A 25,811-nucleotide genomic window follows, 5' to 3' on the forward strand; every position below is an offset into this window, starting at 1 on the left:
ACATGAAACATGTAATTACAGAAACGCAATCTATTCCGTTTTGTTATTCTTTAAAGTAATCGAACGAAGTACAAAAATCATATCTCGCAACCAACGGTCTATCACTTCATTTCTGCGAATGGTGCAACTGATAAAACGGGAAGATAAAAAAAAAGAACAAAAAAAGAATAGAGAAAAAAATAAAGAGGAACTGTCGTCGTTGCAAAAGAGATCATACTAGAAAGTCATTCGCGACGAAAATCAGGATATCGACGGGCACAATCGTAACACACGGCTTTATGGTCTCCGATAAAACACCGGAAATCCTCGTACATTTAGAACGCAAGCCACGTTGTTTACGACTTTACGAGACACCAAATTAACGCCGACGCCTGGTCTTCTCTTCGAAATAAATCTACGCCAACTGATGATCGTTCGATTCATTCTACGCTTGAATTTCACGATTTCAACGAGCCATCACGGAGAAACGCCGCGAAATGGAGGAAGTAAATCGTTCGAGCATTATTACAGGATATCGGAAAATTGGTAACACTGCTTTGTCGCCTGGCCTATCGCAAATCGATTTTATTTTATTTTTCAAATCATTGTCCGATGTGCCTTTGTTGCTATTAATATAACACATCAATTATCGATGATCGCCACGTTTCGAACATTATGTCGAATTCTGGCGAAAATATTACGTAACAGTCGAACACGTCGCGTGCGTAAATTTTATTGAATCGCATTATGCAAAATCGCAACGAAAATGTAATACATATTTCTCGAACGATTTCGCTTTGTTAACTCGACGCACGATCAAACCGATCGCTCATGGTTGCTCGAACGCCATTTCAGATTTTCTACGTTATAAATCGTAATCGTACACTCGACCGGAAAGATCGGAGGAAATGGACACGAAACGAAAAACAACAATGAAATACGACATCGCAGTCGATCCACGGGATGCATTTTCGCGAAATCGGTGCTGGTTTCCAAGCAAGTGTACCATCTCGAAAATTCGACGGAACATACATGCAACGTCGTTAATGAAACTTCCCATTTATATTCCACGACCGTATGATCGTTTAACGTGCGTCGTAACAGCTCACATAAGTACTCACGATTCACACTGTAGGCCATTTACTTGCACGATCGTTTGAAACATTCGCGTATTCAATGACCTGTTGGAATTGCATCATTAGCTAAGAAGAACTACGTGGTTTCGTCGACAAATTCTCCATTTGTCAACGATTACACGGTCTTGTTTGTATCTGGTTGCAAAAAAAATTGCCACGTTGTCGAATGTCTGGACCCGTTAATAATGACTTTTGAAATTCATGAAGTGTCACACTTGCACATGTTCGGTGAAAACAAGGTTAAAAGTGTACACTCTTCTTATTCTACGATTACAACCAGTTATTACATTGCTATCGCATGTACAGTTAACCTTTCCTTGTGGTGATATGAAGTGATCAGTTATATTTGCATATCTGCAAAGGGTATCCTTGACGTGCGTTTTTTTACGTAATGTAAAAATGAATTGAGGTAAATTGTAAATCGTAGAACGTGCAAGTCAATCTGGCATGAATGACTGACGTTTAAATGAACAAGAATTTTTTAATGAAATTGTATTCATTCGCAATGTTATTGAAATTTTGCGAACGCTTACTAAATGAAAACTTCCATTTTGAATATCACGACAACATTAATTATTAAATCGCGTTCCTAATGTCTTATTCTACTTTATATAGCGATATATTTTGCATACTAATGTGGCTACGAACGCTGAATATGTGGTGCGACCACCGGTCATATTTAGGTTATGTTACTTTATTCTTATATTATTATATTAGATAATATATCTCTAATACTATCAATTATTGCAAAAATGCGAACTCAAAAAAGGAACAGCGTATTCAAATTTATGGAAAACTTACAAAAATGATAGACACCTATCTTAATAAATTTATTTCCTAAAAATGAAGCGGCAATGGGTTATAGTGGAAAAGAATGTTCGTTTCACTACTAACCTTTATTATTACTATTCCCTGCATCATTGACTTCTAAAACATCTTGTACATCATCTTGTGTCGTAGGGGAACACGGAGAAATCTAATTCACCTTTGAACCAGAATGGACTGATTACCGCACATAACAATTCAAGGTAGACCAACGCACGCACAGACATCATTAGCATGTATGTAGTTAATGTAGCTATACATACCTACAAGTACCGGAGTACCGAGTGAGATTAATTATCTTCGAAACATTACCAAGGTTATTTGTAATATCGGAAATACCAAATCATTCGATAATAAATAACATGATTGATGACATTGTTTCCTATATCTGAATTTATTTCCATGATATGTAACATTGTCTCGATATTTCAAGAAAACGAAAAATACATATTTTCCAACGATTGTAAGCAGGGCCGTTTACACAGAAGATGTAACAAGGTTATACAGGAGCCCCGGAAAAAGGACAAAATAATTAAAAAAAAAAAATTAAAACGAAAAGTTTTTAATTTGTTAAAATTAATTTCATTTTGTAAACTCTGCCAGAATGTGTGCAGAACGATTAAACGCACATGTTATATTAACTATTGATAAAAATATTATAAAAAATTGAAATTTTTTCAATATTATTGATGATATAACAATAAAAGGTTACATATTTAAATATGTTAATGTTTATTTTCTTATTTTTTGGTGTTATTTTCTTTATTATGTCTATTTTTCTTCATTTTTTCAAGAAAATATGCTTTTTTACCGATAAGGAATTATTTGGGACTCCAAAATATTTCTTGCATCTGGTCCCCTTATTAAAAGGGCCAATCTTGATTAGAAGTAAGTGAAACGATGAAACTGATTTACGTATGCATATAATTTCATTCCACTATAATTAACGGCGCACTGTGATTATAGACTGATTGGTTAGAAAAATTAAACTCATGAATAAACCGATGCTACCCATCGATGAATTCGCAACATCAAGGATCTGTAGGAAATTTACCTTCCGTTCAATTATAAATATTTCCTTTGGCAAGAATGCAATATGGTATTGTAAGATCAATTATTTCAATAAATTATTTTATATAATAGAAGAAAATGATTGAATATTATTATGTACTTATAATATTTACAATATTTTATTCTACCACGATAGTATCTTGGATGAATTACATTTGATTTTTACAAATAGCTCCTCCATTGCAATAAAATCGAAAGATAGAGATTTAAGGAATTATTAACAGATTTCGTACATATACGTGTAGTATAATCTCTTACCAAACATGGACAAACGGAATCAGTAATCCTGTATTTGAAACAGTAGTTATTGAATTTCATTGCTATAAAATTCTCCTCGGTATTCCAGTTCAGATACGCATGCACAATAAAGGTTGGAAATGTAATGCGTTAAGTCGATTGCATAGAACAAATAACATAGCTGTGGCTGACTTTTACGTCTTATAGTATCATTAATTCTCCAACATATTTATTGCAAATAATCGTAGCTAGTAGTTAACGCAAAATCATACGTTAAAAATTCGCAGAACGGAGAAAAAACTTGTTCATCATATTCACAGTATCATCCATAGCGTTCTCTATCATTATCACATCAACAACGTCAGTTTGCAATTCTCTATGAAATTAATTATAAAGAATAGTCGCTATCATTCTGTTTACACAGTTGTTGAAGACGGTAGCGACATAACAGAATGTATTATAGTAGAATGTAAATTAGTAATACCGGGAAAAAACGTTGTGCTATGAGTCAAGCAGCGCGCCGTACAGTCACGTGACCAATGGTTCACGTGATTACGGCGAGGTGTGCGATGATTGGTCGAGCAGCAGGCGAACGATCACATATAGAGTGGCGCGAGACAAAAGTCGTAGTGCAAAGCGTCAGCGAGTTTCAGTGAGCTGGTTCTGTGAGTGACCTTGATCCCCTCGCGAATTGTGTGACAATCTCGTTCGCAAGAAGCCGAACGCGTCAGTACTAATCGAATCATCGTTGCAGAAACTTACCGCTAACGGCTTTTCTAAATCAGCGCGACAGGAAAACAAAAATGAAAACCTTTGCTGAAGTTCTACTCGTCGTAGCGTGTTTCGTCGCATATACGCACAGCTTCCCCGGTGAGTACACAGTTTTGTGGTTATGGCAAACAAACGAAAAAGCCCCGACTTTTTCGTCTGTAACATAAAAATTCGACACGAGTGACGTACGAAGGGACAATTTGCCCGAGACTAATTATGCCGACAGATGGATCCGGTCACGTTCGACGCTCCGTCGTTATCGTTGTTTGTCTTTCGGGATTACCTTCGAAATTAGTTTCTGTCGACCCTACAACGAATCGAGTTTTTCAATTCGTTGTTCTCGAACAACTGAATAATTTTCCGAGGGGAACGGACAAGTGAATAAAGAGTCGCGCTCGATAGAATTCCTTGGCAATTGCTAAGGTCATATTCGTGATCTTGTCGCGTAACAGCTGAATAAATGCTGTTACGAGCGAAAGGAGCATGCGTGCACCGAGTATTACGTGCGGGGGCGAAACGTATAGACAAAGGTATAGAGTGTTCGAAAAGTTAGTGCTCATTCGTTAATCGCAGCTTGTTTGTTGTACATGTATAAAACGTTCAACTTTTAGATTATATTTTATTTTTTCAATCGTTAATACTACAACTATCGGATTTGTGGATTGGGAAAGTTTGTTTTTCTTTTTGTATTATATGCATATCTTTTATAATACTTCCATTTAGATTTGTTTAGTATAGGCTCTATATTTTTTTAGTTATCAATAGCTTTAATGTTAAAATATTAGAAGCTTTAAATTAAACGTTATTAAGATAATAGATGCCAACTTTATATTCTATAATGTAAATACATATGTATCTACATATCTACTTGCATATATTCGTGACGAATAGACGACTTGAAATATTTACTAAAAATAGTTCAGGGAATAAACCGATTCGGTTATCGTGTATGACTCATCATAACAATCGCGCCGACTCGAGACATCCAAAACAAATATTCGATCGACATAGATCGGTTTCGTCGAAGAATATCAAACAAGCTGATCGAATCAAAACATTGTTCTTCTTACTATCAATGACACACACGATATTCGATATTTATCTGATACAAGACATTCGAAACTTTTCGAAACGTTTGACTAATACTTAGTACGATGTAGAGTTATATAATAGTAATAAAGATTGATCTTTCCGGGGGGTTAGAGAGTACCATACATAGATAATAGTAATATAAATCGAGTGCAACATTAAGGGAAGATAGATTCATTCGTAAAATCTCGCGAATATTTTTCGTTTTAATTTATATCTATAAATCTTTCGTTCTCGGAAAACTTCTCATACTTATTCATGATATTTATTGGAAAACTAAAAAATTTCGCTTTATTTATTATTTTATTATCAGATGCATATAATGCAAATGGAATAACAGATTTATAATAAAATATACAGAAGACATTAGAGACAGTGAAAAGCATTCAATTCATGCTAGATATTAATAGATATCCTAGTACTTACGATCGGCAGTACATATGTATATGTATAAATAGTAGTAATATACACTGAATATATCAATAGACTATATGTATACATTAACGAAAGATAGACTCATTACTAAAGAAAATCTCGTGAATTCTCTCGCTTTAAGTCTACAAATCTCTCGTTTCCGGAATACGTAAGCGCGTACATATTTCTAAATGGACTTAACTTTTCTCATAGTGGGCATTTTCCTGTCGGAATAGTGCCATCTTGCTATAAAACTTCGCAAATCAAGAGCTGCGTCAGCCTGCCGTTGTTTTACACAGTTTTATACGAAAAGTTGTATGCAGTATGGTCGTACACCCAAATAATCATTTTCTCCTTCTTCTCGTTGGTAGAAAGTGCGCCAGGAATATTGCCAATTGGCATGTATGTTTATTTTATTTCTTTTGTAGTACAATTCGTGCCTTAATATGACGTATAAATTTAAACTTGTACGTTTTAAATCTTGCCTAATGTTGCGTCATTCTCTTAAATACGTTGCAATTCAAATTACTTCAATGAAGCTTTCCACGATATTAGTCACATAATTTTATTGCTTTTTTATAGCGTGAAATCATTTTTTGAATATTAGGAAATAAAGAGAATATGGTAGTTAAAGTATTATGGACGATTACCTACTTAAATCTCGATATCTTGTAATCAACCTAGACTCGTTTACGTATAATATTTTGGATTATTTTGTAATACAGGTTATTGTATCGTGTTACAATATAAGTAATGTAATTTTTGTGAGAGATGAACTTAAAATAACGGATTTTAGCACGATAAATACTTTATGAAAAATGGATATGAAATAAAATAGGAAGTTGGCAAACAATTGTAGGAGATGAGGTAAATTATACTAATAATTAATAAACAGATAATTGTTTATTTAAACGCATTGCTTACAACATTAGCTTGAAAAATATTTCGTGAAACCATTTAAAAGAATAATGTAATGAGAATTTGTTTATGATAGATACTAATGAAAGTTTAAACTCTAGAATAAAAATGTATAATTTTTAATTATTAGGCTCCGAGTAAACTTTTCAAATTCAAAGCTTGAAGAATTCGAAGTATGTAGTATTGATTTTAAAGTTTATTTAACGTTCCTGACTATTCCTGTCTTTTCAATGTTCTGAGATATTCGATGGTTTCAGATACATATTATGATTTTTCCAACTGATTCAAAAGACCTCGTAGCCTCGAAAACGTTCTTCCAAGAATATCTTCCAAAATTGTCATTGAAAGTGACATAATTGAAAAGTGCTGTTTTCACTTTCACGTTCACGTTTGCATTTCAGCCAAATTAAAGTGTTTCAAAAAATGTACAATCCTTAAAATCCTTTAAGTAATTTCTCAAATATAGCATTGTTCTTTCACCATATCGTCACTGATCTTTAATATATAGTACACATAATCTAGTATAATAATTTACTTTTCTCTTTAAAATACGAGTAATATTTTCACCTTGTCAATTTAGAAATAATAAACAAATCAAACTCAAAAATCAAATTATTTAACTGATCACTTATTATGCATACCTACAACAATTATCGAGTCAATTTGATAATTAATTTAATTTAATATGACATTATAATCAGTGTCATAATTTGTCAAAAAACAAGCAGAGGCAATGTGCCTTACAAAAGATCGCAAGAAACCTAAAGCTCAACACTTTTAATGTAAATTTTGAGTTTATTCACACAGGTGGTGAATAAATAGGAGCTCCAAACAGATAAACAAAGAACAAAAATAACTACTTTGTAGTTAAAATTAAAATAGTCCGAAAGCTTGATTAAAACGAGTGATTAACATAAACAGTCTCCGTTTTCGCACGTGAACCGTCAGTCCTCGTTTCTTTTTAAGCCGATTACATCGTAATACGTATTCAAAGCGTTGATTAAGTTCTCGTGTTCGTCTCGACAGTTTATTCATTACTACGTTCTTCTTTCCCACATGTATAAGGCTAAGTATAATTACATGGGTGTTATAACAGTAACTATCGTTATTATTTTAATAATGCAAATAATTGATTAAAACTGACTGTTAATCGATAGTTTATTTTATAATCGTCATTAAGTTTTACCATACATCTAATTATACTGGAAGGGAATTATTTATTATATGCCAATAGGCAATTGATAATTCTAAAAAATTGAAAAATGTTAATTGCAATATTGAAAAAGAAACAAGGACGATAAGTAAAAAATAGTGTGAGATAAGATAATTGATAAGATAGTAGTTAAAGTTGAATTGATAATTGAACTTTATAGTTTGTAATAGTATAAAGTAAAAAGTAAAATTTTCCTTACGTTATAAATATTTCTGAAAAATAATCAATTATGTGGAATGCAAAATAGGGGCACGCGATAAAATTAGCTTTGACCAAATATCTGGATGCATGTCCAATGTCCAAGAGGGAAAAACGAGTATTCTGTCGCAGGAAGAAATTGCCGAGTGGTATTGTTGAAAGTACTTTGGATCGTTTATGAGGTAGAAGACAGCCCAGAATAGTTGGCGGAGTATCCAAGACTCGTAGATCCTGGTATGAAATTCACTTGGAGCGTGGACTTTGCTAATTAGTACCGACGTCGTTTTTGCAAGCTCGGAAGAACGGGGGAAACTCGTTTAATTGGTGCCATTTCATTCCGAAGATAATTGTTCGGATGAATTTCCGTCGAACCGGAGTTTACTCCAGTTGTGTTTTGATCCAAGTTTCCTGTCAGTCAAGATTTTGTCGCGCCGTGTGCCGGGCTGCTTCATTATTCCGCAAATATGCCTCGCATTGTTATCTGTCCTGATGAAAAACTAGGGGAAAAATGAGAATTGCCGGGCTATATAGGTTGCAGGTTGAAGAGAAACAAGCATCGTTATTGTATGCTTTCGTTGACCTGTTTCTATTTCTTTCTCTACCATTAAAATTTATGAATTAATTGCACGTTTCTGTAGTGCATACTTATCATAGTAAACATAATTTCAAGAATGACAAGGGACGATAACAGGTATAATACTATGTGATAATAAGCTATTGAAATTATAATTAATGTTTAAAAATTGTTAAATATATACCTTATATGCAAACTGAGAGTTTACGATGAACGTTTTTGTCAAAAAATAGTATTTTGCACCATTTTTAAGGTCAATTTAGATTTAAAAAACGAGCAGATGGTAATTTTAGTTGATTCGAGATTTTGTACGATATTATTTGTAAAATGGGAGTCGTTACATTCTAGCAAAAGATATTACTTTTTAACTGTCGTATTTTTATTTTATAAATTAAATCTATTTTTGTGATAAAATCATGTGATTGTCTTTTTGATTAATTTTTTCTGAACGCATAAGACGCAAATTCACAAACCATAAGTAAGAAACTACTATCTAAGAATAAGAATTTTAATCGTTTTGATTTTATCCAAACGTTCCAATGCCTTCAATATGGCTTTGATAAACTCCAATTTGCTCAACACATACAGATAAAAATCTCTGTGAAGCATATATTCACCAACTAAAGTGTATTCAAAGTAATTTATAAACCGTGTCGTATTGTAGTTAACTGGAACTGTAGGAATGCATATGTATTACACCTGATTGTTAGCATACTTATCATAGGTATAATTTTTTGATGATTCACCGGAAGTGACTGGAGAACTTCATACACTATGTATTAATGAAGCACAGCTTACATTTAAACTGGTTTTATAATTTCTTTTTATATCATCATAAACATTCGTAAATTTATATATATTTCATGGTTATAACATAGTATATTGATGTACTTTACCAATTTCAAAAATATTATATTCTGCTTTAATTTCATTATACCTTGAGATAATTGAAGCCTGCGTTGTTTGTCAAAGAATATCCATTTCGAAAACTCTTGTACTATATTCTATTTATACTGTATTTAATTTTGTTCAGTACCACTTACAATATTTTAAACGAAAGTTTTATTTTCATAATTTTTGTACACCTCCAAATAAAGAGTCTTTAACGCGGTGGTTTAAAAACAGATCTGCGAAATACAAAATCATACAGCACTTGCAAAAGTACGTAAGAAACGTCCAGTTAGCACAAGTCCCAGAATCAACACAGACGAAGACTAAATTAGATAAAGGTGTGTACTCAACCAATCACATTTTTATTCCTGCTTCCATAAAGGCTATTCTTTGTGTCAACGATACGTTTGAAAGTAACATGACAAATATTTTACCGTAAAATTACTTGTACCGTGAAACAAAATTAGTGATAGGAAAGTTAGATTTAGTATATCGAAAATTTTTTTCGATTTACTTTTTACGACTTATCTTTTTTCGACTTTTCGCATTGTAAGTCAAATTATATTCTATTATGTGAAATCATTGTTTAATCAAGATTTGTGAATCTGCGTTAATTGAAAAGTCATGTGTCTAAATTTGCATGTTTATGTGCTTCTAAATTTTTCAGACATCTTTCATAATTAGTAATGATCGCTCTGTATATAAAACGGAGTAATACTCATGTAAAGCCAGTTGCAAAATTATTTTAGATCTAAAAATGCTTGGTCATTGCCTTTTAATCTGTGTTTCAATAAAGGTTAAATTGTACGAATCTTATTACAATATAAAACGTTGATGCTTTGAAGTGCACAAAATTTAATGACACAATCATTCTTCTCTGTTCAAAGAAATTTTCGGTGATTGACCTTGCAGTCCCCTCAAAATTCGAGGCAACGCCCAAAATTGCCCGTCTGTCACGTTCAGGTATAACACGAGGTCTCCCACATTTTTAGTTTTTCCATAAGCTTTAGGACTTCTCAGTACATTCTATACGGCATAACGATTTCTATTTAATAATTTCACAATTTCTGCCAACATTTCTGGATTTTTAAACCACTTTGATTTGGGTTAAATTTAACTTCATATTTTTTGTCTTTTTTTTACTACCGAATATTGATATTCGTACTTTCGTTTATCTGGGATTAATTCCGCTCGGACGAAGTTTATTTGTCGCGAATCGCGCAGATATACAAATTAATTTGCGACAAAAGGGGTGAAGGCCTCGCTAGCCAGCATTTAATTATATCGCGAATAGGATACGCGACTAATTATTTCCGACATCGTTCAATCGTTAATTAGTTTATCCAGCATGAGCCAACTGGTTAGGTATTGTCTTTCTTTTTATATGCCAACGAACGTAGCCTGGAACGTTCAACGTCCACTTATTCCTCTATCTCTGCACACGTATTTACGCATCCGTTACGAACGTAAATGGATGTTTGCGCTTCCTCGCGCCGTTTCATGTCACGCTCAGTTGCTCAGTTTATTGTATACGTACCTTTGCTCGCTACCTGCTTAATAACCTTCCACGTTGAAATACGGTACAACAGCAAGAATATGGGCTCGATCAAGCTTCGCGTTGCGTTGAATTTTAATTTGACCATTGTAATCAGCGTGGTCTGAACTATTTTATTCAATCTACTCCATACTCAACTAAATAGTTTCTGAAAATTGGCTGTGAAAAATCACAAGGTTTTATTGCGATTTTGACATTTGTTTAACGCGACTGCCACGATAGTCATTGGTAATTTATTACGCTGTTGAGGACTAACAGAAAATAAATATCAAAGTATAAGAACTGTGTTGCTTCTATTGATACACAATGACTGTATATATACTTATTAATGAATTATAACAGTTTATAACTTTTCGTCATCTGCAGACCAGAATGTTAAAACGTCGTATCTCTAGAACCAGCACGAATCAGATTTCCGTTACGATTTATTCCGCTTTTTCTAAATAGTTTAGAGAGCTATTAACGGATTATATAATTACAATAGATATTCCCTTGCAAAGATTTCCTCCAAGGTATTCTACTACTCATAAATTTCAAAATCCATTCAATAACTTAAACTAACGTAATAGTTATATATCATTTCAACGTTTTCTATTAAACGCACGCCAATCTTCATTCATTTGAACAAGTTTTATCTTTCTACTATCACATCAGAACGAAACTTCAACTTAATACAAACCTAACAGCACGAATATATCCTTCAAATAACTCGAATAAAACTTCACCTTGAAAGCTTACTTTGACAACTAGTAAAAGCCACTAGAATGATCCATTGTCTATCCAAATCAGCCATTCAATCAACTTAAACTCTTCACCTATTCGATTCAACTCTCAGTCAAGTTCAGCTCTTGTGATGTCCTCCACCAACTGCACTCGACGACGTGTCCCTCTTGCATGGATCATCGAAGAGAAGGCCAACCCTCAGTTCCCGTGAGACGGAATACTCACGTAGACTAGAATATACGCTGCCATTTGGATAAACGATTACGTGATCTTCTCGTGATAATGTAACGTGTACCTCGTACACAGCCAGAGCATGCGTACACCTGTACCTATATATCCATAGACAAAAAGCAGCCACGAATTATGAGGAACTCGGTATTATTTTCCTGTCGTGAACAGGTCCGCCAGCCGTTGACGCAGTAGTGTGTTCTCGGTTTGCCTTGAGTGGCAGTGGCAGCGCACAATATGCGGCCATTAGGTATGCCGGCCGCGTCGCACCACTACCGCCTTCGAGTAATTTAAATGAAAAAAGGGGGTACACCCCCAGTCACTTTGCCTGGTCGGCGTGCTTTTTCTCCGCTGATGATCGCCGCATCCGTTCACCGGGTCCACTGTCCCTTGGCTGGGCTCTAACACGTTCGCCCTGCCACCGAGACTCTCCAGGAGGGTCAATTTAGCACACGATCATCAGCGACGTTATCAGCGATTGAGTTTATGATCATGGGAACTCCCGGGACGCACGATAGTTGTGGCAGCTCGATGAGAGCGATAAGATACAGTCGTATCTTTCAGATAGCTTAGCCTGTCACCTATGTAGGTATCCCTTTGAATTTCCATGACCCGTACAATGGATCAAGTATAATCCATATATCAGTAAGATGTCGTACGGAGCGAATGTGACATTACAGTCAAGAATAAAACGAAGAACTCATAGGTGAACGATGTTATCGATGACTGGACAAAATTGGATTGCGTAGAGTGTTTCATTGAAGAATAAAGTCATTAGGTGTCTCAATCGCTCTGCAAATCTATCTTTGTAGCTTAGATTACTGTCCAATTATGAAAAGGGCAATAATTGCAAGAAGTGTAAAACCAGTCTCTTTGTGTCCTCGATTCAATGCTACAAGGAAACAGTACGTTTGTTACATTTATACAAAATGTAGCGAATGTAGGAAACGACAAAAGTTTCTGTCGGTTCCCACAAATTGGTTGTTTAACGGATACTGTCTTTCGTAATTGGATTTGCCTTTTTTATTTTCTAAGCTCCAGCTGTCTTCCCTGCAATTGCTTTAGTTCAATCTTTTATTATTTCATAGTTTAACCTTTCTGCCTTGATTTTTATTTTCAAGATCTTTCTATTTTAATTGAAAAAAGTAGATTGTAGGAATGTTTTAGGGAAATCTACAGATTGTTTAAGGTCTAATTGAAGAATCCAAAAGAAGCTACTTCGTTGCAACGTTTTACTATGCGTTGTTATATTATCTTACCAAGACAGGTGAATGACCTGGAGGATCGTTGCAATATGCATCCGAGGTCAAAAGTCGAAGTTGACTCGATACGCGGTATCGTTGCAGCAAATTAGTCGAAGTCGATCGGCTGAAGTGTTTCTGACACTTCGGAAGGTTCCTGTTTCCTATCGTGCAATCCGAGAAGTTGTCGTTGCAATCCTCGACCGAAATTGTTCGAAACTATGTCCTAAGTAGTTGGCCTATGTATTCCATTGTATGAACGTTTTCTTCGATCAAATACGTTAATACTAGAAAGAGTAGTGGGTTATTAGAACGTTTCAATAGTACAATATTCCAATTAATTGAATGTTATATATTTCAATGACTATTCTACCGATCTTCGAATTTTTTACAAACGCTTGACTTCTACGAAGGATAGATTAACTATTGTTATATCTCTATGCACGTATCGTGTCACGAAGTTAATTTTATTTTATGGAAAAATAAGGATGCAAGTTGGAAGTAAAGGAAGTAAAGGAACGATAGGTTGAACACATCGCCGAGGATTTATAATTCCGGAAACTACGCGAGGACAATACTCTGTACTTAACAGGACATGAGATACTTACATCTGCGAGCTGCTCCGTGTTCAGTGTCCCAGATAACTTGCGATGTATCGCTAGAAAAGACGTGTTAGGATTGAACTTTTGTTCCATCTCCGAGCTACGTACTTACGTGCAACTTACATTTAAGCCGAGGCAATCGCATCGGCGTTGCCGCTTTTTAAAAATCGATAAATACGTACATCAGCGGTAAAATGATACGGTGTAGGAAACTTTTAGAGTGTATGATTCGTTCAGAACTCATGGTTATCAAATTCATAAATCGAATAGTTGAAAAGAGCGATGATATAAATATTATTTTTTTAAATTCTTTAAATTCATTGAAATAAATCAATATAACAGAAATGGATACTTATAGTAGAAACAAATCATTTTTCTTTTTTCTTTTTTTTTTTTTGTTTTTTAGAGAAATTTATAAAAGACGGCCATGGTATGGTTTCTCATTGGTTAGCTGATAAAAGAAGGTAGTTCTATTATTAATCGAAGATTGAAGGACTAGAATATTCTAGTTTAATTTTTAGTTTAAAGTAAAAATAAATATATGGATGCATATTTATTAAGAATTTAAAAAATTTATACGGTTTTTTTAAATGCATCATATCGGAATTTTCTATATTTGTAATTCAATGAATTATTTTTCAAAGTATTTAAAATATCGATACGTATACAATTGAATAATAAAATACATCGGCTGAAATTACAGGATTTCACACGTTGCAATGTAATGTATTAATATATCGCTAATGGATTTTAATGTCCCAACTGTACCAGTTCGGGCTGTATGCCGGTTTGACACCATGAAAACGCGTTTGATAAATTCAACGTAGCATTGCATTACATAAAAACGCGATGTCACTATCGGTCACAACATTTTTTAAAATATGTATAATGTATATTATTACTCGAAGTACACGGGGCGCATTTTTGTGATTATGTGGTTTCATAACGTGCCTTTCAAAGCAATGCGGCTGATTTATGGAAATAAGAAGTAAATTAGCGTTCTCCGTGGTGGATGAGTTGAAGAACACGAAACGCCATACGACGTAATAATTCAATACCCTGATGGCGCGCACAGGAAACGTATAAATTTTTAAATAGCTAAAAATTAAATTTTAATCTATGAAGTTCGCGATCAACGGAACCTGTGCACTTCCATTTACGCATAATTAAACGGAAATCATATTACCAATTTTCGTCGGCTGACGCGAGCCAACATTTTTACTGTAATTAAAATTTTGCCGTTTATGTGGAAATTTTTTTAAAGCGAAACAGAACTTTTTAATTGCTGTAACAACAATTGCACTAACGTGAACAGTCCATTTTCATTCTGTACAATGATTTTAAACAGTATTAAAGGGAGTTATTACTACAACGTATTAAACAAAACTCATACGTTCATATTGCTCTCTAAAATCGATTCTCCAATTTGTAATATACTCAATTGCCAGGTAACCGTGAAACACATTCTTGTTCAACCTTTATACGTTTATTATTTTTTGATACAAGCAAACAGCAATTTCAGCACGTTTTTACAAGTGAAGCTTTACGTGCAATATTTATGAATTTATTTATACAAGATTATTTGTACGCCCTCTTTCATTTTCCATCGGTGCAAACAAAACGAAATAATAATTTGCACATTATATTAAAGCGGCGCTAGTGAATTACATAGGGTTAAATTATTCGAAGTACATCGAATCTCGTTTTCAAATCGAAGTTAGGGAGATGTTGAATGATAATACGGATGATCATAAGCAAACGTTAAAAGAATTTTCCTTTTCAACAGAATCATTGCTAGGTATAATAAAATGTAATTTCTCGTAGTTAAACCATTCTATATTATCGACGTAACGTTAATATTATTTAGATCTCATTGAACAAAAATAACATTTCATTATATGATTATCATATTAGTTTCGATAAATGACACAGGTTTTTTAATAAAAAGGGGAGTGGTGTTTTCGCTCTGTTAGTTGACGAATGAGAAAAAAGGTGGGAAAAGGATTTAACATAAGCTCGGAGGGTACAAGTGGACAACTACGCGTTTCATATTAAAATCATTAACTACCTGTTAATTATAACAAATCGGAAAAATAATCTTATAGTTGCAGTTATGATTTCATTGCGAATAAAGTTGCATTGTATGAAAGAACGTAACATAATTGCATCTCGGGTATTCGTTGATGAAAAACTTGATTGCGCCCACGTATGATGTAACTCTGTTTTATCAGCTTCGAAGTGCATAACTGACCCATATATATACTGGTATTATTTAAGAGAAAATAAAAAAGTTGGAACGCACAACGCTTGCAATTAGAAGAAAATTAAATTTTGTTGAGAGAAGTAAGTTTCGCGAGATGTTATACGATAATAAACAAAGTAAATGTATATCATTTTTATTGAAAACAGAAAACGTAGTAAATATCGTCAAACATTACTAAACATAAATATTACAAAATTAACAACAGTACGAGGAACGCTTTCTGCGTAGATTGCTCAGATTTTCGTCAAAATCGAATAGATAGAAGACAAAACTAATTGTCTTCAACTTCTAAATTCATATGGAATACAATTTATAGAGACAAATAAGTATAATAGAGACACTTGATAATAAGCTTCGCATTACTTTGAATCAATATTATTCAATGATAATGAATAACCATAAATTTTGTTTCTTGACATATTGCACTCAAGACTTCTAATGTATTTTGACAGTGTCTTCGAAGTGCATCGAAACTAACGTTATAAAACCGTACTAAACATTCGCGAAAACGAGAATATCGCGTGTTTTATACTGAGTGTGGAGATGACGAGAAAAAAAGCTACGAGAGAAAGGACGAAAGTATCTTTAAAACGTTCTGCTTCCTCTAACAAGATCTTAATAAGGCGTGAAAACTTTTCAGCGTAATATAATTTCGTGAAATTTTTTACACGAAACTTCTCATATTAACGCTTCGATTCGCGCCAGGCGAAACAGGATAACACGTTCGCGAAAACGATTGGTTAAACAGACTTCTAAGAAAGACCTTGCTGACGGAAATAGCTCAGCTAATTTCTATCTGCCATTACTTGGTATTTATGATACATAATGAGTGTTCTAATTAACTTCAGAACTTACAAAGTATATTGCGACACTGTCGAAATTGTCACAAATGACGTGTCTTCCATAATACTCAAAATCCAATGTAATAATATTTATCGAACTTTATTATGAAAACAATTCGTACATGTCACATTTGAATATAATCATGAACGAACAGATTAATGCATATTGAAGTATTCGAATATTCTGTTGCCTTCTGATACGTAACTTTAAAGGAATAATTAACATAAACAGTAACATAAACATTAACATCAACAAAAATATCTAAAGAGCTTGCAACGAATAATGGAATATTCAATTGCGTCATCAGTTTGGTAAAAGCGGCTCTATTAAGGAAAGTAAATTTATCAAAATATCAGCTCGAAATAGAAATCTTCATTAAAAGCATTATTCATATCTACAATCTGTGTTATATAAATCAAACATCAACTCATCGTCGTCATTATCTTCTCTTAGCTCTTTCATAACTTACAATTTGAAAAGCATATAATTTACCAGACATGCTCAAAAGTTTAAAATAGAAATTAAAAGTATACCCACGTTTTGCAAATTTCAAATTTCGAGATTACAATATAATATCAACATTATCGTTCTGAACTGCAAACAAGTACTGATTAGAACTCGCAAACTAAAACACATAGCGGAGCCTATCAACTTTCAAGGATTAATTATTAAAAATAACAAAGGAAGAATATTATTATTATTCGAGTCGGATAATAAAATACGCTAACAGCCTTTGATTTTCGAAAAGTATACATATGAACACTCCTAATGCTAATACTAATATCAAACAATCAAGACCAAGGCCTTCAAGACAGATAAGGGATACTTTCTACTGTCTTGGAAAAAGAAATTTGCAAAGAGAAGTCACAGTCACCATAAACAGACGTAGAGTCGATCATTATAACTTTGCAGCCTTATTAGCAGGCTTAAGCATTATTAATAGTACGAAACGCTACTACTTTAATTTTCAATTACAGAACTTGAACCGTATCCTTTGAAATTGTCAATTATATGATGAGCAGAAACTTGTATTAATCGATAGGTTGCGAAAACGCAAAATTTTTCTTCCATTCGATAAAACCTACTTTCGCTGAATATAAGAGTCTTATAGAGTACGTACGTACATTTTTAAACAAACGTAATATCCAAGTTTAAACGAACGTACTTGCACGAACCTTGTAACGTAATGCCGCATTCAGTTAATTTTGCGTAGCTATATAAACCTTCTAGACAGGTTCGAGCAAGCTTAATGAAAGAAAAAAGAAGCGCTCCGTTACCAAGAGGAAAACGCAAAAAATTTTACAGAAGATATTATTTACGGAGAATTTTAGTTACAGAGAAAACGTGGCTCGATACGCAGAGCGCGCAATCGCCATTTCGATTTTACGCTACGTACAAAGAATTATGGAAGCGTTCGTTCGGCCAGTCGACAGACAATCCGATTAGCGGCGAGTTGCGAAGCCATAAACTTCGGCCCCTGTGGCCGCTAACTATCCAGTAATTATGAATAGTCGAGTGCATATCGCACGTGGAAATCGGAATTGAATTGGTTAGTTGGAAATTCATTTGGAAGCAATCATAAGTCCGGGTCCCTTTATTATCTATCTCTTTTCTGCTCCATCGTTTCTTCTTTTGGATGCACCGATTCGATTCGTCCCGATTTCCGATCCTACGTATCCCGTATCGCGGCGTCGCTTCGATAACCATCAATGCGATTCTGCGTACGCGGAAGTGCTCTCCACGTGAAATGGAAGAAGAGGGGCCTCAATTTGAATCAATTTAAAATGATACGTCATTATTCGAGTTCGAAGGAATATTCCTCGACGAGAGAGCGTACTCCGTTTCGAGAGGCAACTAGACGATCACGTTTCACGTGAACGTTGTTTAGAGCAGTAACGTGGAGCAGTATACAATTAGCAGTTGTCTGTATGTATCGTGCAGTTAATAATCCACGAAGACGCGAATGAAGTCAGAGGAAGCGTACTGATTGACGTTGACTCATCCTCGTCGAGCCACTTTGTCGAATGATGTGCATACCTATGTAATTTCTTCTATCCTCTCTACTTTGCTTTTCTTTCTCGTTTTGTAAATGTTAAACCGTTAGGTAGAAAATTGAGCTACGATTACGGGATGTTTGTAATTTCTGTGTGGTATCAGTTTCGATTCAATAGAGATTACGATGTGAGTCTCGGACGATGTGTCGTATCGGGAAAAAGAATACACACCCGGTTTCAGCATGACAAGCCTCCGCTACATTTTTCAATTAATGTGACACAACATCTAAATCGAATCTCTAGTGGGAAATAGATAGGGCGAGAAAGTCCAAGAGAATGGCCTCTTCGATCACCTGACTTGGATGCGACTGCTTTTTGTAGGGACACTTAAAGACTCTATTCTGCTGATCGCTAACGAAGTAATGTAGTAGATTTAAAACATAGAAAATAAAAAAAATATATATATATATATATATAACATCGAGAGGAAATATTTGAAAAAATACATAGATCTTTTGTTCGCAAATATCAGTCTGGCAAGAATGCACAAAACGCGCATAAAATACAAAAATATACAAAATATCTAAAATAAAATACGCGTCGTAACATTTAATATATTAAATAACTTTCTGTTTAAATTCTAGTTCTTTAATAACGTCTATAAATAACCGCAGTCTACTTATATCTATGGAAGTGAAAAAAGACACATTCGACATCTTTTACGAATATGAAAACAAGTTGTATTTTTTATTAGAAACTTACACGGCTTTGCCTTAGATCAATTTCTGTAACATCCTGTATAAAAATCGAACTAGAAACTATATATGTAATAGGAAGTCAACTATTACTCACGTTTTCTTAATCATGTAATTCTAATACGTTCTCATGGACGGAAAATCACGATTGAACGGGTCGATTAAACGTGGATCACGCGTTGGATTAAATCGACGTGCCGGTCGTTTAACAGGTTATGCGGATCGGTTTAGCTTACAGAAGCGCGTAATCGCGTATCAGATTCACGGTGAATTTTTAAAATTCAATTCACGCGCGGCCCGATCGGAATGGAATACGATACGCAACGGGGTCTCTATCGCGCGGCTAGCTAATATTAATACTTACCGATTATCGAATCGGTACGCTCGAATTGAATTGATTCTATTTCATTCTACCTCTCTTTCTCTCTTTCGTTTCCTTATTTTTCTTTTTCCTTTTCCTTTCTATTCTTCTTTTGTTCGATTGGTTTCCTTTTACGGTATTTTCCTACGGTTGTAATTTAACGATTTTATAGATACGACGATTCGTAAAATTCTCAAAATGGAATTTTTCGAGCCAGGTGTAGTTAGCTTTTTTTTAGTATCGTTCCCCGTTTCCTTACTTTCTTTCTCTTTTCTCCTTTCGGTATTATATCTATACGTTCTTTTATTTTTGGATTTGGACCCTCGAATCGAATCGATATCAGCTTGCCTGATATTTTTACTGTATCTTTCCGGTGTTTGTTATTTTCTTTTCATTTCTACGTAACTGCTTTATAATTACGACAGCAAATCGAATATCCTGAATCAGCTTACGTCTTTCCTTTTAATAACATTTCGAAAATGTTATAAATACACCGATATCGATAAATCCCAGGTGTGACTCAACTTCTCGAATTAAACATTCCACCGTAAATTCGAACTAATCATGGCAGAGTGTACCTTATTTCCACATAACGGCTTTATAAATTATGGTAACGAATTGAATCTCGCTCTCAACTCGCGTATCCTTTTAATAACATTTCGAAAATTTTATAAATACACCGATACCGATAAATCCTTGGGGATTGAATTTCTCAAATCAAACCTTGGAAACCGCAACTAATCATAGCAAAGTGTACCAACACCCATAAATCGTCCTCCTTTTCCCTCATCCTCTCTGATTCCGTAGCCTGCAGTAACGCCACTCGTAAATTCTCCCATCGATTTATTCGTATTTTTGTCGTTGTTACCCCGTCTTATCCTTTCCAACGTCGTCCCTCTAATTACGAGTCAGCGATCTCCGAAGAACCGTAGCGTAGACACACTTCTTAGCAACGTATCTCTATTCGAGCATGAAGAAGTTCATTGTACCGTTTCTTCGTGTGTTACGACACGGTTGGCCGTGCAGGCCTCGCGGAACGTGTCGACGTATACCGGAGCCGGTCGCATTCCAAGATGAGAGTTGGCAGAGGCAAAGAAGTGGAACGACTTCCAATTATCGACAGGCGTCTGGCGGAAGTGTACACGTTGAAGGACTTCGTCGCGGATCGGAGCGAATCATCGGCGATGAACTCGTTTCTTTTCCGATGCATGCCGCGCGTTTTCCGCCGCTCTGATGGATATCTCTGTATAGGGTAGGGCATCTGGAACAGGCTATTCCAACAACTCGTTTGCTTTTCATGGTAGAAAAAGACGCATCGAATTAAACTTGCTTGCTTTGGAGAAAGATATAATCTGACGTTAACAGTTTTTTCCTAGGTGGAGGGTTAGAGGAGATATCAAGCTGAACTTCCTTTTTTCTTTTTTTCTTTTTTTCTTTATAACGGAACAATATATTTGTTTATCTACCTTCCAAGAGGGAGAGAGAGAGAGAGAGAGAGCTTTAAGACGAATGCAATGATCTATAGTTGAAGGTCGTTCAAGGTCAGTACGTTAATTATTATTAGTTTGAGATAAAACGCGGATCTCGTACAATATCTCAAACTAATAATGATGTAGTTAGTATTCATGGATATAGATAAACACAGATACGACACGACTCAGTGTTTCGAAATGTTAAACGGAATTTAAATATTATTACTGGAACTAAATAAATCTCTCTATCGTCTTTGAAGCATCTATTTATAGTTTAACAACAAGGCAAACTGTAGGTAATGAACTCCTTACATAACAAAACTACTTCATAATGTTTTGTACGTAGACGTTAATTCTTGTATCGCATATAAATATTTACAAATAGATTGTAATAAATTTTAAATGTTAAATCTATGCTTATATAGACTTCGTCGTATTGTACTAATATTCTGCAACAGTTCTGACAAAGGATATACTGGTCTTGAGACTTCCTATTTATAAATTCGTAACTAAATTACATTCTGCTAAAAATAATCTTATAACTGCGTACATACCACATATCTTAGCGCTCCTTTTACGTATGCATGCTTATGTGTGGCTTAATATGTATCTTACTGCCTTTATATGCCTCTGCCTCCTATATGCGTTTGTATCTTTAATCTTTATGCGTCTCTCCTGTGCGCACGCATGCGTCTCAGTACGTATATACATAATATATATGCGAAGCTTCTTGCGTTTCCTTGTGACTTGGCATTGGTAACGAGCGTAACGAGCCCGAGAGATGTCCTCTCACGGTCAATCCTATATCCTTGCGAGCGAGATAGAAACATCTATACGACTTCCTACCATGCGTCACGTTAATAACACGCATAACTGAAAATGAATTTCATTATGATAATCTTTCTTTATTATGCGCGTCACCGTGATAAAATGCAATATGTATGAAGCCCTTGCATGCGCGATACATAACAGTGCACGCGTTTAACGACCATCGTGACGATCGCACGAAAGTAACGCATACTCTCTGCAGTTTCCATTATTTCGAGATAATTGTTTTCTACGGTCCGTGGTAGGATTTTTCTTCAATTGCCTGGTTGCGTAATTAAATTTTATTTAGAAATTGCAAAAGAAATGGATGTTTGTCGAAGAATATTGTAAGTGACAATAATGAAATGGCTAATATCGAATGGTATACTATATGTGTGCGTAATTGTAATTATTGTAAGTTCAGTCTAAACGTTGGAGGTTGTTATACACGAATCTCAAAGTATTAAAAATATAAGGAAGATGAAACAAACTCGATAGAAAATGATTTTGTTTAGGTTGTTATTTATAGAAACTTCAGTTTCAGTGTATCTGCGTTTTACATACTTATTACTTATTATTATAATATTGTAATCATTCGAAAACTCATTATAGACTTCCAAGATAAAAGCTGTTGAATTAATTGGTAGATTGAACATTGGTAATCCATAATATGCAAATAATCTATCTAGATCGGATTAGCTGTATCTTTGAAAAATGAATGTGACGCGTTGATTCAAAATAGGTGAAAATAAATCAATAAAAAATATTTTTATTCTGTACTAATTTTTCAAATCAGATATATATACTTACAGGTTATATACTCAGAATAACTCGGTATGTAATTACATATATGTAATCGTATTTCCACTTCTGTCGAATTCAGTATTAATTTTTCTAAAAGCACTTGCATGCTTTTAGTAATTATAAAAATAGGAACCGGTTTTTATCACAGATATATAGTATATCTGAAATTATATATATTTGATCATTTTATTTATTAAATGGTTGTATCGTAAGAACCATAAAAAGTTTAATAACTAATTTAATAACGTAGACACGCGGGAATCCCTTACAATTAAAACACTCAAACACTCGCCTCTAAAATTCTCTACTGAATTCTACTAACGAAATAAAAATTCAAACTTCTCTCCGAGACCAGTTGCGTATGGTTAAGGTCCAGCGCGGTCCACTTCATGTTCAGCATACCGAACTAAAATGCAAATATCGCTTATACCTGGTCGTAGTAGTTTCTAGCCGTGGCATAACTTTCAATTTCCCCAATTTCCCTAAGATCCTTGCACCATCCTCGTCGTGCCACCTGTTCCGCTTCCTGAAACGCATAAACGCGAGGTAATTTCGCGTACAGTCGCGTCTTTTCGTCTAATTAACGAGCCTTCGAGCATAAAGAGTCGCAACCCCACCGCGTCTAAACGTTACGTTACACGCAACTACTTGCGAGTTATTACGTCTTTGGCATTAAGCCCGTACTCGTTGTACATGTACTCGCTCGCGTTATTTCGATTTCAAGTTTCATAATGCCGGAACGTATTGTCGGCGCCGTTTTTACCTCGCCTTTACCTCTCCACCTTTCTCTCTTTCTCCTCCTCTTTTTTTCTCCTTCTCCCGCCGGGTTGTCAACCCGTATCGTTCGCCTATCGTGGTAGAAAATAGAACTTCGCTATAGAACGGGCGCAACGTCAGGATGAAAATGATTCAACCACTTAACTCGTCAAGATTTCATATTTCTTTCCCTTTAAATCCACCCTAGGTTCGCTTCTAGCAGCGATATAATCTCTTTTCGGTTATCTGTTCACGACCGGTGGTACTTTTCTGTGTATCGATTGTCAACAAGTATTTGCCATTTCTCGGTTGATGATCGAGTTAATTTATGAGAATGATTGAGTCTGATCGAATTAGACAGGTTGAATAGTGCGTCGTTGCAGACTTATTGGCATCTATGGAGTTAACTAATATTCCAAGTAATCTGATTGAGAATCAGAAATTTTATTACTGACCGATTTATTTCTTGTATTTGATTTTCAATTAATGTTTCTTTTCAAATATGTTCAAGTTATTTGGGATTTGACAGAAGTTTATTGTGAAAAATTAATGTCACGTTAAATATTTCATTTCAAGTTATATTTTTGTATTATACGCGATATCAGGGAACTGCTTCGACGGTAGGTTCTGCACATGAAAACAATAAAAAAGGTTTATATAACACTATAAAGGTATGACCTATTTAACCTTGTTTTCAAGTTACAGCGAGTTTCATCTAAACAAGCAGTATCTGTGTAGCTCCACAAGAGGCGTTCAAAATAATCTTGCATCACGCTTGAACACAAGATTGGAGACGTCTTAATGACTGTTCTCCACTTCTCCGGGTATTGTTCGTTAGATATTCTATTAGAAATTCTGTTTGTAAATAGGTAGATGTAAATAGGTAGTTGTAAATAGGTATTTTTTCCATGTTGTGTTCGACTTGCATCGATCTATGAAGAATAACACGATAAAAGAAGAAGTTTATTAAAATTTTTACTTACGTTGATTTCGAATGATACTTGTTATCGTTTAATTTGAAAGAAAAGATTTATTACGCCTAAAAACTGGTTAAGTTAATTCTAAATGTAATCTGGAAATTCGTGTCATTTAAACAAGCTTGTGTCCATAATCGAATACTCCATTCAGAGTTATTTTCAAAGACGAGATAAGAAAATTAAATCTCGTAGCCAGTGAAACCGTGAACGCAAATAACGTTTCTACTTTTGAGAGCAAAGTTTATTTGTATGTCTAAGGTATCACGCAGAGTTTATGAATTCTTAGAGAAGCTCATGAATATTTAAAAATCGGATCACTTAAGTACCTACACCATTACAGCCATAATACAGAATTGCAAATTCATTCATTTGTAACTGTTTTGTACCTTTCAATTTAAAATCAACCAACAGTTTCATTTTTCTTCTTATAAAATGTAAACTAACACGCGAACATGATATTTGTTACTTCGTAAAAAGAAAGAGGCTAATTTAAGCCTTCTTCCTCTAGTAAAAAACATACCTTTTCAACGTAATTATACGGAAGTCAAGCCAACCCTATCGAGACTAGTCGTTCCTAAAGAATTCAATGTTTCTCATGTAACTTCTGCTTCTGATGTTAAAATGCAGAAATTTTCCAGAACTGCTGTTGATCAACCAGCTTTCGAATGATTCAATTATAACGAAATTAATACTCAACAATTTTTAAATTTCTCAAACAAAAATTCTACATATTGCTTTCAAATATAAATTAATGTAATTTGTTTCGAGGGCAAAAATATAATTGTATTGTCACGTTGCAAAAATACGGTGAATATCTCATTATGATTCTAGTAACGTTCTAGTTGCAATTTTACATTCTGCATATAACAAACTTTTTATCAAGCAGTTAGGAAGATAAGAAGATACGCTCTAATTTGAGAAATGTGTAAATAATCGAACTAAGAAAACTAGAACGAATATATTGTTTTATTTTTATTTATTTCATTTGCTTCTAATTTTCTTACTACCAGTTACATTTATGTTTTATTTTTCCAACCACCAAGCTTAACGTCTCTCGTGCTTAACATTTAGACTTAAAACCTACAATTTATATTCCTTATTCTCTATGTCTTTA

The 25,811-nt window shown here is 34.4% G+C and overlaps 1 protein-coding gene and 1 long non-coding RNA gene across 2 annotated transcripts in view; one reads left to right on the forward strand and one right to left on the reverse strand.

Moving 5' to 3' along the window:
- Positions 1-3,865: 3,865 nt before the first annotated feature.
- Positions 3,866-25,811, forward strand: part of LOC138189685 (icarapin-like) — a 55,890-nt gene continuing 33,944 nt past the window's right edge. Inside the window, exon 1 of the mRNA XM_069131804.1 lies at positions 3,866-4,118. Within this exon, the coding sequence (XP_068987905.1) occupies positions 4,052-4,118 (67 nt within the window). The 5' untranslated portion in view covers positions 3,866-4,051. The remainder of the gene's footprint in view (positions 4,119-25,811) is intronic.
- LOC138189693 (uncharacterized) lies at positions 3,907-4,457 on the reverse strand. The gene is made up of 2 exons (XR_011176095.1): positions 4,303-4,457; positions 3,907-4,175 (listed from the first exon to the last, which is right to left on the reverse strand). It is a non-coding gene; the product is annotated as an uncharacterized LOC138189693 (long non-coding RNA).

Source organism: Bombus flavifrons, chromosome 2 (assembly GCF_040668555.2).
Source record: "Bombus flavifrons isolate JBK064 chromosome 2, iyBomFlav1_principal, whole genome shotgun sequence".
Classification (NCBI taxonomy): domain Eukaryota; kingdom Metazoa; phylum Arthropoda; class Insecta; order Hymenoptera; family Apidae; genus Bombus; species Bombus flavifrons.